At 46.6% G+C, this 12,528-nt stretch overlaps 1 protein-coding gene across 1 annotated transcript in view; it reads left to right on the top strand.

The window, feature by feature from the left end:
• The window catches only part of acat2 (acetyl-CoA acetyltransferase 2), a 51,966-nt gene extending 40,308 nt beyond the window's left edge, over nucleotides 1-11,658 (top strand). The window contains exons 8-9 of the mRNA XM_063056590.1: nucleotides 3,414-3,524; nucleotides 9,532-11,658. Coding sequence (XP_062912660.1) covers nucleotides 3,414-3,524; nucleotides 9,532-9,702 — 282 coding nt within the window. The 3' untranslated portion in view covers nucleotides 9,703-11,658. The remainder of the gene's footprint in view (nucleotides 1-3,413; nucleotides 3,525-9,531) is intronic.
• The last annotated feature ends 870 nt before the right edge of the window (nucleotides 11,659-12,528 follow it).

Here is a 12,528-nt window from a genome sequence, read left to right as displayed (position 1 = left end):
CAGGCACCACTCAGTGATGCCCACAACATCATACCTACCAATTTGTAACTGTGCTACAAGATGATCTACCTTATTCCGCATGCTGCGTGCATTCAAGTATAACACCTTCAGTCCTGTGTTCATCACCCTGTTTGATTTTGGCCCCCTGTTGCATTTTCACTCATCCCACTGAGTGGAATTTTGCCTTATCATCTGCCCGTCCTTCCTCGCAGTCTCGCTACACACTGCATCTATTTGTATACCAACTGCCCCATCACACTGGTTCCCATTCCCCTGTCCAAATTAGCTTAATCCCCCTCCCCACAACAGCTTACATGTACGACCCTCACTGGAAGTTGCAGGCTGCTTTCCAGACATTATATGTGGAAAGAAAATGGAATAACTTGGTGAGGGAGCAAGAATCTTTAGACATGCAGGGAGGCAGAGTGTGAACTAATAGGTCGCTGGCTGATTGAATGTTTACTGTAGTGATGGCCACCCTTGAAGTTTTGAGTGTTGTTTAGCATGAAATTTTGTCATTTTTAAAAATTTCAATAAAGAATTGCATAACTGTGTTGTAACGAATCAGCACTGTGTGGGGTAGCATTTTGCAGGGTCTGACTGTACCCTGCAGGTCCTTTTTCAGCGTTTTACCCAACTCCCTGTATTTTCTCTTCAGGACTTCCTCACTTTTCCTGCTTCTGTCATTTGTACCAGTATGTTTCATGACTTCCGGCTGTTCACCCACCCCCTCGAGAATGCTGTGGATACAATCCAAGATGCTCCTGACCCTCACACCTGGGAGGCAGTATACTGTACTGTCTGGCTGTCCCTTTCGCATCCACAGAATCTGCTGTCTTGCTCCTCAGATTATGGAATCCCCTATCACCACTGCACTCCTCTTTACCCACCTTCCTTTCTGAGCCACAGAGACAGACTCAGTACCAAGGAACAGGTGGGTCGTTCCCCCCCCCCGCAACAATATCCACAGCAATATACTTATTACTGAGGGGAATGGTCACAGGGGTACTCTGCATTGGTTGCTGTTCATTTTCCCTCTCCTGACAGTCACCCAGGTACCTGCCTCTTGTAACTTAGGAGTGACTATCTCCTGTAGCTCCTGTCCATCACCACCTCATTTTCCCACATGAGCCGAATGTCATCGAGCTGTAGCTTTCGTTCCTTAATACGTTCTCTGAGGAGCTGCGGATGTAGTTATTAGGGAGACTGGAGACCTCCCAAGGTTCCCAGATCTCACACAAGGAGCGTATCACTAGCCCTGCACCCGTCCTCAGTGCACCAGCTGTATATGAACAGAAAAAAAACTCCTAGCATTAAAATACATACTGCACTTCAATTCATCTGTTCCATTGTGTCTTCTACCTTACTCCTGCCTGTTCTTACTACACATGATGTCTGCCTCCCTCTCAATCCTACTTTCTTACCTGGTCCTCTGAGACTATCGGCCCTACCAAGTGAATTTAAACCCTCCTGGCCAGGATATCGGTTCCCCTTCAGTTCAGGTGCAACCTGTCCCTTTTGTAAAGGTCACTCTTGCCTCACACGAGGTTTCAGTAATCCAGAACCTGAAACCCTGCCCCTCCAGCCACTCATTCACTGTTGTATCCTTCAATCCCTGCCCTGACTAGCATTTGGCACTAGGAGTGATCCAGAGATTACTACCCTTGAGGTCCTGTTCTTCAGCCTTTTTCCTAACTCCCTGTACTCACTCACTGGGCAGGACCTCTTCCCCCTTTCTGCCCAAGTCATTGGTGCCAGTGTGAGCTCACACCCTCTGTCTGATGACCTTCCTTTTGAGAATGTTCTGTGGATATGCTGAGACATCCCTGACCCTGGCACCCAGGAGTCAACACACCATCTTCCACAAGCACAGAATCTAATCCTCTTGCAGTGTGGGAGTCCCAGTCAACATGTGGAACGTTAAAATCATCTGCTATCACATTATCATTGAGATCTCTTCTGGGAAGGTACGATCTATACATAAAGGACGGGTTACACCTGAACTTGATGGGAAGTAATATCCTTGTGGGCAGGTTTGCTAGAGTTTATACTAATTTGGCAGGGGAATGGGAACTGTAGTGATGGGGCAGAAGATGAGCCAGTTGGTATACAAGTCAATGCAGTGTGTAGTGAGACTGTAAGGAAGGACAGGCTATTGAGAGGGCAGTTATGGTAACTGCTACACTACGGAGCTGGCAAAAACCTAATGTGATATTTGCTGTTTCGTGGCAGCGGTACTGTGCAAAGACAAAACTGCCACAAATTACAAGAATAGATAGTTCAGCAAAACAGGAATAACAAGGGGGTGTTTGTGGACCCTTCAGAAATCTGACGGCAGAGGGCAGGAAGCTGTTTCTGAATCATTGAGTGCAAGCCTTCTGGCTCCTAAAGTCTGCCAGGTTTTAAGGATTGATGGTTCACTTGAATAGGTTGGAAACAATTCAGTCTCTGGGGTGTTAGATTTCAACTATCAGAGTTCCTTTCGGGAATATTTGATGATTCCCTCGGGATCTGCACCTGTTCCGCTTCATTTCTTTTCATCCAGAACTACCAGATGAGGATGTTAAACATTGACATACAAATTCCAAGTTAAAAGCATTGTACAGTTAAATTTCTGTTGTGTTCTCACCCAACGAGCAGACTGTCATGATAGAAAAATCAGTTTGTCCGGTTTCTTACTGCTGATCTCTCTTTCTGATACGATGTCTTTGCCTTACAATGCGATTCCCCTAACTTGCTCAGTGCTGCCATTAGATAACCCTGCAGAAGGAAGTAAACACGGCTTGGTTTGAGAAAAGAGAAGTGCTACAGTGGGTGGCAGGGTGCAGATACGTCTCTATCAAAGGAGGTGTAAGGCACTCTTTCTCTCCGCCAGCTTGCAGGTCACCCTTAGTAAAGGTGTAGCACCTGCTTAGCCGCCCTGCCCCCGATCAGGGTCACGTGAAGCCATGGGAGGAGGTGGTGGATGGTGGTATGAGCAGCTGGTGTACATCACAAGTCCTGATTATGCAACCTCTAATGCCAGGCAGACAATCTCTGAAGATAATCGATAATGACTGGGGTCACCCGTCTTGTAAAGTCACTGCCCAGAAGAAGGCAATGCCAAACTACTCTTCTAGCAAAATTTGCCAAGAGTATTCATGGTCATGGAGCATGATTACCCATGTCATACGTCATGGGACATAATGATGATGATGACTGGGAAAGCTCACCGCCCAGAATCCATATGCACATGGGTTATTCATTTCCTTGTGGCTGGTGCACCCATGATAGTGAATTTGCAAGTGACAAAGCTTAAAGGCATTTAGCGAGAGTTATTTTAGTATTGTTTTCAGTTCTCAGGTGAAGCCAGTTTGTGTAAAATAGCTGAGTTCCATTTGATAAACCCACTGACATTTTTAAACAATTCACAGGTGGAGAAGGCCAAGTGGAATCTGGAGAAAGTTGACCTGTTTGAAATTAATGAAGCTTTTGCAGCGCAATCGATCGCTGTTATAAAGGAGTTGGGTTTGGACCCGGACAAGGTGAGTAATTGATACAAAACTCACCTCAGAAATGTGGGGCTTACTTGGGAAAGGTGGGTAAAACTAGAATTTGTGATGAGGTTTATCATCTTCAGAAGCTGCAGGGGATTACATGGAGATATTGGAGGTGACTTCTGCTCGCACCTCTCTCTGTTACTGGAACTGGAGGGTTTGAGTTATGAGGAGAGACTGGATAGGCTGTGGATTTTGCTCCTTGGAGTGAAGGAGACTGAGGGTGTGACCTGATACAGAGGAATAGGATCAGGATGGACACAGACAATAAACACAAGAGATTCTGCAGATGCTGGAAATCCAGGGCAACACACACAAAGTGCTGGAAGAACCCAGCAGGTCAGGCAGTACCTACAGAAATGAATAAGCAGTCAACATTTCAGGTCGAGACCCTTCATTAGTCCTGACGAAGGATATTTGCCCAAAATGCCGACTGTTTATTCCTCTCCTTTGATGCTGCCTGACCTGCTGAGTTTCTCCAGCACTTTGTGTGCATTACTCTGGACAGAGATGAAGTGGTTGATCACAGTCCTTTTTCCCTATGGTAGGAAAGTTTAAAGCATAGGTTTAAGGTGAGAGGGGCAACCTTTCCACACAGACGGTGGTGGGTATATGGAGTAGGCTGTCAGAGGAAGTGGTAGTCACCAGGATTGAATGGTATGTCATATGGCATATTGCTCTGGGCCTGTATTCATTAGAACTCAGAAAAATGTAGGGTGACCTCATTGAAACCTATATTTGATAGAGTGGATGTGGAGAGGATGTTTCCTATGGTGGGAGAGTCTAAGACACAGGCTCAGCCTTAGAACAGAGATAGGGAGGAACTTCTTTAGCCAGAGAGTGGTGAATCTATGGAATTCTTTGCCACAGGTGCTGTGGAGGCCAAGTCTTTATGTATATTTAAGGCAGAGGTCGATAGATTCTTGATTGGTCAGGGCATGAAGGGATACGGGGAGAAGGCAGGAGATTGGAGCTGAGAGGAAAATTGGATCGGCCATGATGAAATGGCGGAGCAGACTCGATGGGCCAAATGGCCTAATTCTGCTCCTATATCTTATGGTCTTACATGGGTATAGTTAACAATGCTTTAAAGACTTATGGACAGACAGATGGATAGGAAATGTTGAGAGAGTTGTGGGTCAAATGGAACTAGCTCTGGATGGCTCATTGGTCAGATAGACGTTGGGTTGAAGGCTTGTTTCCATTTTGTAGAAGTTTATGACTAAAGCATTGGAAATCTGTTATTGGCAGTCTGACATCTTGCTACAAAAATTGAAAATGAAAAGACAGAAGATACGGAAACTCTGAAATTACAGTGGAAGTTTGAGCGAGCTGGGGCTTTTCTCTTTGGAACAAAGAAGATGAGAGGTGACTTGATAGAGGTGTACAAGATGATAAGAGGCAGAGATAGAGTGGATAGCCAGAGACTTTTCCCAGGGTGAAAATGGCTAATATGAAGGGGCATAATTTTAAGGTGACTGGAGGAAAGAATGCGGGGGGGGGGGTCAGAAGTATTTATTTTTAACTGTGTGGTGGTAGAGGCAGATGCATTAGGGGTATTAAGAAAGCACATGGAAATGGAGGCTCATGTGGGAGGGAAGGGTTAGATTGATCTTACAGTAGGTTAAAAGGTCGGTACAATATTTTGGGCTGAGAAGCCTGTACTGTGCTGTAGCTTTCTATGTTCTATACACTCTCAGGGAAAGAAAGAGATAATATTTTATATCGTAGACCCTTCACTGAAACTGAGAAGGAGAGAAAAGTGTAATTCAAGGTTTGTACAGAGTGTGTGGCGGGATGGATAGGACAAAGGGAATATTGCTCGTAGGATAAGGCCAGAGCCTGCTGAAGTTAGTGAGTTGATGGGTTAATGTTGGGAGAGGGAGAGGGGGAGGCTGCAGGCAATGGCCAGCATAGATGCCCCACAGAGTCCCAAAGCAGCTCTGAGCCTGACCTGACCTCGGGGCTGTCTATGCGGAGTTTACATGTTCTTCCTGTGACCATGTGTGAGCTTCCCGTGTGCTCCATTCACCTCCCACATCCCAAAGGTGTGCTCAGTGGTAGGTTAACTGGCTGCTGTAGGAGAATTGGGAGATAAAGGTGGTAGAAGACTACAGCACAGAAACAGGCCTCATGACACATCTAGTCCATGCCAAGCTATTAATCTGCCTAGTGCCATCGACCTGCACCCTCCCTCCTTGTACCTATCCAAATTTCTCTTAAGTGTTCAAATCAACTCAGCGTCACTCTCACCACCCTCTAAGTGAAAAAGTTTCCCCTCATGTTCCCTTTAAACTTTTCACCTTTCACCCTCAACCCATGACCTCTAGTTCTAGTCTCACCCAAACTCAGTGGGAAAAAGCCTGCCTGCATTTACTCTGTCTATATCCCTCCTAATTTTGTATACCTCTATCAAATCTCCCCTCATTCTCTTTTGCTCCAGGGAGTAACACCCTAACCTGTTCAGCATTTCCCTCTAACTCAGATCCTCAAGTCTGGCAACATGCTTGTAAATTTTCTCTGCATTCTTTCAATCTTATTGATATTGTTCCTGCAGGTAGGGGGCAAGAACTGCGCACAATATTCCAAAATAGCCTTCACCAATGTCTTATACAACCTGGATATAACATCACAACTCCAGTACTTAGTACTTCCACTTATGAAAGCCAATGCGCCAAAAGCTTTCTCTGTGACCCTATCTACCTGTGACATTACTTTATAGGGATTACGAATCTGGATTCACAGATCCCTCTGTTCTACCACACTCCTTGAAACCCGACCGCTTGCACTGTAAGCTCTACCCTGGTTTGTCCTCCCAAAGTGCAATATTAACCCTTTTATTCCTGGAATCATTCTCATCAACCTTATGTGGACCCCTCCAATGCCAGGATATCCCTTCTTAGATAAGCGACCCAGAACCGCTCACAATACTCTGTGTGGACTGACAAATGCCTTATAAAGCCTCAACATTACATCCTTGCTCTTGTATGCTAGTCCTCTCAAAGTGAGTGCTTTGCATTTGCCTCCTTCAGCACTGACTCACCGTGCAAGTTACCCCTTAGGAAATCCTGCACAAGGACTCCCAAGGCCCTTTGCACCTCTGATGTTTGAATTTTCTTCCTGCTTAGAAAATAGTCTCCACCTTTGTTCCTTCTACGAAAGTGCATGGCCATACACTTACTGACAATGTATTCCATCTACCAGTTCTTTGCCCGTTCTCCTAATTTACCTAAGTCCTTCTTCAGAGTCCCCATATCCTCAACACTACCTGTCCATCCACTTATCTTTATATTGTACCAAACTCGGTCATAAAGCAATTAATTCCGTCATCCAAATCATTGACATGTAATGTGAAAAGATGCGGGCCCAACAGCAACCTCTGAAGAACAGCACTCGTCTCTGGCAGCCAGCCAGTCTTTGCATCCTTGCCAATCTTCTATCCGTGCCGGTATCTTCCCAGTAACACCGCAGGCTCTTATCTTGTTATGCAGCCTCAGGTGTGGCACCCTGTCAAAGGTCTTCCAAATAACAACATCCACTGACTCCTTTGTTTATCCTGCCTGTTATTTCTTCAGGGAATTCCAACAGATTTGTAAGGCAAGATTTCCCCTAAAAGAAACCATGCCTTATTCGGCTCTAGTTTATCATCTGCCTCCAAGTACCACACAACCTCATCCGGAATAATGGACTCCAACATCTTTCCACCACTAAAATCAGGCTAACTGGTCTATAATTTCCTATCTTCTGCCTCCCTCTCATCTTAAAGAATGGAGTGACATTTGCAATCTTCCAGTCCTCTAGAACCATTCCAGAATCTAGTGATTCTTGAAAGATCATTAGTAATGCCTCCACACTCTCTTCAGCTACCTTTTCAGAACTCGGGTGCAATCCATCTATAAACGTAGTCCAGGTGAGTTATCCACTTTCATATCTTCCAGCTTCCAAAGCACCTTCTCCTTAGTAATAGCAACTACACTCACTTCTGTCCCCTGACACTCTTGAATGTCTGGCATACTGCTAGTGTCTTCCACAGTGAAGACTGATGCAAAGTATTTATTAAGTTCGTCCGCCATTTCTTTGTCCCCATTACTACCTCTCCAGCGTCATTTTCTAGCAGTCCAATATTCACTCTTGTCTCTCTTTTATGCTTTATATACCTGAAAAAAAACTTTTTGTATCCTTTTTTATATTACTGGCTAGCTTACTTTCGTATTTCATCTTTTCTCTCCTTATGGTTTCTATAGTTGCCTTCTGTTGGATTTTAAAAGCTTCCCAGTCCTCAACTTCCCACTAATTTTTGCTATATTATACAGAATGCCCTCTCTTTTGCTTTTGTGCTGTCTTTGTCAGCCATGGTGGCCTCATCCTTCCTTTAGAATACCACTCTGTCTTTGGGATGTATCTGTCCTGCGCCTTCCGAGTTGCTCCCAGAAACTCCAGCCACTGCTGTTCTGCCGTCATCCCTGCTAGTGTCCCCTTGCAATCAATTGAGGCTAGCTCCTCTCTCTGCCTCTTGAATTGCCTTTAATCCACTGTAATACTGCTGTCTTCTCCCCCTGAAACTGCAGGGTGGATTCTATCATATTATGATCACTGCCTCCAGAGGATTTCTGTACCTTAAGCTGCCTAATCAAATTGGTCCATTACATAACACCTAATCCAGAATTGTCCTTTCCCTAGTGGGCTCAACCACAGCTGCTCTAAAACTCCATCTTGAAGGTATTCTACAAATTCCCTCCCTTGGGGTCCAGCACCAACCTAATTTTTCTCCATCTACCCGCAAATTGAAATTCCCCATCATTATCATAACATTGGCCCTTTTTTCATGCTTTTTCTATCTCCGTTGTAATTTGTAGCCCACAGCCTGGCTACTGTTGATAGGCCTGTATATAACTCCCGACAGGGTTGTTTTTCAGTTACAGTTTCTTAACTGTACGGAGATATGGAGGAAGATTGTGGTTTACCTGGCCATGCTGAATTCAGTAGAGGCCTGAAGGCTGCAGCCTGCAACGATAGAAAATAAATTTATATTGGGTTCTGATGTTACAGAGCAGGAGGTCACAGACAGAGGTCAGAGTGGGAGTGAGATGGGGAACCAGTGAGAAGCTGAGGGTCATTTCTGTGGACTAGGAGCAGATGCTCCACAAAGCAATCACCCAGTCTCTGTTTTGATCTCTCCGATGCTGGGGAGACCTGATCGCAGTTCACCAGAACTGGACGAAATACATCGAGTCGCTGCATCCTCTGGAAAAACGGTTTGGGTCTCTGGATGCTGGGAAGGGAAGAGGTGAGGGGGCAGGTGTTGTGTTTCCTGTCGGAAGCTACTGTAAGATCAGAAGGTGGTGGGTGGATGGAAGAGCAGTGGAAAGCAGCAGTCTGGGAGTGGCCCCAACAGACTGCTGGAAGGCGAACTGGTGGAGGGAGCCGGTAGAAATCGTGAAGGAGGCTGGAGGGGTGGAGTGGGGACCAGGAGGGATGTTTCCTTGCTGTGTCTAGGACAAGGGGCAGGAAGCAGAAGGCAAACACAGATCAACGTACCAGAAAATGTGTTGTGGCTGGGCTGAAACAAAGGTGTTTGGTGTATCCTGCAAAAGGCGAGCACAGCCAAGTTCCTGTTGCTACACCTTTCAGCTGAAGAGAACAAGTGGAGCTGAAGGGGAACTCTTTCTAATTTGGTACAGTAACCAAGGGGAACTGTTTGGGCCTTTGTTCAAGGACTGAAAAAAATCCTCACTCTGCCCTGGTTCTTCACAGATGCTCTCTGACTTGCTGAGAGTTTTCAATATCATGCACTGCCATTCAGCCAGGAGCCTTTCCGTGTCACCCTCTGCTGTACTCTACTCTAAAGGGTTCATTCTGCCAGTGAATAGGGGGAAGCAGAGGGACACAGTCATGCACAGGCAGATGGGATTGGATAGATTGATAAGACATGGTGGGTGGGAAGAGCCGTTCCTTTGTTCTACTCTTTTACATTTTCTGTTCCTTTTGTCTACAGGTGAACATCCAGGGTGGTGCCATTGCCTTGGGCCACCCCCTGGCAATGTCCGGCTGCCGTATCCTCGTCACGCTGCTGCACGCACTGCAGCGGACAGGGGGAACTCGTGGGGTGGCTGCTCTGTGCATCGGTGGTGGTATGGGGATAGCCATGTGTGTTGAAACTCTGTAAATCCAGCAAGAGGCTCGGCAGCAGACACCCGAAGGCTTGGTAGAGGGGGCAGGCATTTCACACAAGGGACTGATTGCGAGCTGCATCAGTCACTGACACACTGGCCCAGAACACACTGTAGAGGTAATGGCAGGTTCACAGCCCATGACTTTGTGGAAAAGTACTTCTTGGTAAGGAAGACGTGCAGACGGATGGTCATAGAGTGATGCGCAGGACAGGTCCTTTGTCCCCTTCATGGCCGTGTCAACCATCAAATACCTGTTTACACTGATTCCACTTGTTCAGTATCAGAAATTATCTGGGTACTTCTGAAATACTTCAGAATATTTCATCACTTCCTCAGGCGATGTGTCCAGGTACCAACCTTCCTCTTGGTGATCAGCTTCTTGACATCTCCTCTGAGCCCCTCTTACTCCTCACCTTAATTCAGAGCCCTCTAGACCTAGGCACCTCACCAGAGAACGTTTCACTCGCCCCCTAATCTATAGAGGATCATTTTGTATAGCTCCCTCAGCTTCCCTCTGTCTCCTCTGGTCCCAGTCAATCTAGTATTTTGCCAACATTCCATCCCAGGCAGAGTCCTGGTGACTCTTCTCGTCAACCCCTCCAGTGAAATCATGGCCTTCCTGTAGTGCACAGTATTCTAGTGTCTTTTATAAAGTCATGCCAGGACCTCCCAGCACTTAGTCGTAGGATCATAGAGTGAGGAAGCAGCCCTTTGCTAAACTGCTCCTTGCTGACCAAGATTCCTATCAAAGCTTGTCACATTTGGCCCACAGACCTTCAAACCTTTCTTATCCATTCACCTGGCCTAATACCTTTAAGTTGTGTGCACCTTTTAATGCACCTTCCTCAGTGATTTTGTCTGGCAGCTCATTCCATATACTGACCACACTCTGGATGAAAAAAGTTGCCCCTCAGGTTCCCATTAAATCCCTTCCCCTCACTTTTGGTTCTTGATTCACTAACCCTGGAAAAGAGGACTCTGCACGTTGACCCTATCAATCCGTCTCATGATTTTATACACCTCGAAAATATCATCTCCCATTCTCCTATGCTTCATGAAAAAGTCCTAGCCTGCTCAAACTCTCCATAATTCAGTCCCTCAAGTTCCAGCAACATCTCTTCAAATCTTCTTTGCACTCTCTTTCTTAGAACTGGGTGACCAAAACTGAATGCAATATTCCAAATGTCTTTGACATCAATCTATTCTACAACTGTGACACAACACACGCCAATTTCTGTACTTGGTGCCCTGAGTAATGAAGACGAGCCTGCCAAAGGCCTGCACCACCCTATCTGCCTTTGTTGCCACTTTCAGGGAGCCATGTACTTGTGCTCCGTGTTCCTTCTTTTCGACAACACTCCTCAGGGCCCTACCGTTCACTGTGAAAGTCCTACTGTTATTTGTCTTCCCAAAATTCAAAACCCCTCACCTAAGGTGAATTAAACTCCATTTACCATTCTCAGCTGGCCAAGATCCCTCTGTAATTCCTGATTCCCAGCTTCACTGTCCACTTTAGTGTCACCCGCAGACTTGTTACCCATGCCTTGTACGTTCTCATCCAAATCACTGATATATGAAGGTATGAATTGATATAGGGCAAAGGGACGAGCATCAAGCCTTTGGGATTCAGTTTGAAAAACAAACAACCACCATCAGTGTCTGCTTCCAGCCATCAAACCAATTGTCTATCCAATTTATTCTGTACCCTACCTATCCCTCCATGCCTTTACCCCACCCTATCTACCCTATCTGTCCCTCCATGCCTTTACCCCACCCTATCTACCCTATCTGTCCCTCCATGCCTTTACCTCACCCTATCTACCCTATCTGTCCCTCCATGCCTTTACCCCACCCTATCTACCCTATCTGTCCCTCCATGCCTTTACCCCACCCTATCTACCCTATCTGTCCCTCCATGCCTTTACCCCACCCTATCTACCCTATCTGTCCCTCCATGCCTTTACCCCACCCTATCTACCCTATCTGTCCCTCCATGCCTTTACCCCACCCTATCTACCCTATCTGTCCCTCCATGCCTTTACCCCACCCTATCTACCCTATCTGTCCCTCCATGCCTTTACCCCACCCTATCTACCCTATCTGTCCCTCCATGCCTTTACCCCACCCTATCTACCCTATCTGTCCCTCCATGCCTTTACCCCACCCTATCTACCCTATCTGTCCCTCCATGCCTTTACCCCACCCTATCTACCCTATCTGTCCCTCCATGCCTTTACCTCACCCTATCTACCCTATCTGTCCCTCCATGCCTTTACCCCACCCTATCTACCCTATCTGTCCCTCCATGCCTTTACCCCACCCTATCTACCCTATCTGTCCCTCCATGCCTTTACCCCACCCTATCTACCCTATCTGTCCCTCCATGCCTTTACCCCACCCTATCTACCCTATCTGTCCCTCCATGCCTTTACCCCACCCTATCTACCCTATCTGTCCCTCCATGCCTTTACCCCACCCTATCTACCCTATCTGTCCCTATCCCCTATCTGTCCCTCCATGCCTTTACCCCACCCTATCTACCCTATCTGTCCCTCCATGCCTTTACCCCACCCTATCTACCCTATCTGTCCCTCCATGCCTTTACCCCACCCTATCTACCCTATCTGTCCCTCCATGCCTTTACCCCACCCTATCTACCCTATCTGTCCCTCCATGCCTTTACCCCACCCTATCTACCCTATCTGTCCCTCCATGCCTTTACCCCACCCTATCTACCCTATCTGTCCCTCCATGCCTTTACCCCACCCTATCTACCCTATCTGTCCCTCCATGCCTTTACCCCACCCTATCTACCCTAT

This window comes from Mobula hypostoma, chromosome 8, assembly GCF_963921235.1.
Source record: "Mobula hypostoma chromosome 8, sMobHyp1.1, whole genome shotgun sequence".
Taxonomy (NCBI): Eukaryota; Metazoa; Chordata; class Chondrichthyes; order Myliobatiformes; family Myliobatidae; genus Mobula; species Mobula hypostoma.
Note: the sequence above shows the minus strand (reverse complement) of the source record. Positions and strands in the feature narration are given on the sequence as shown.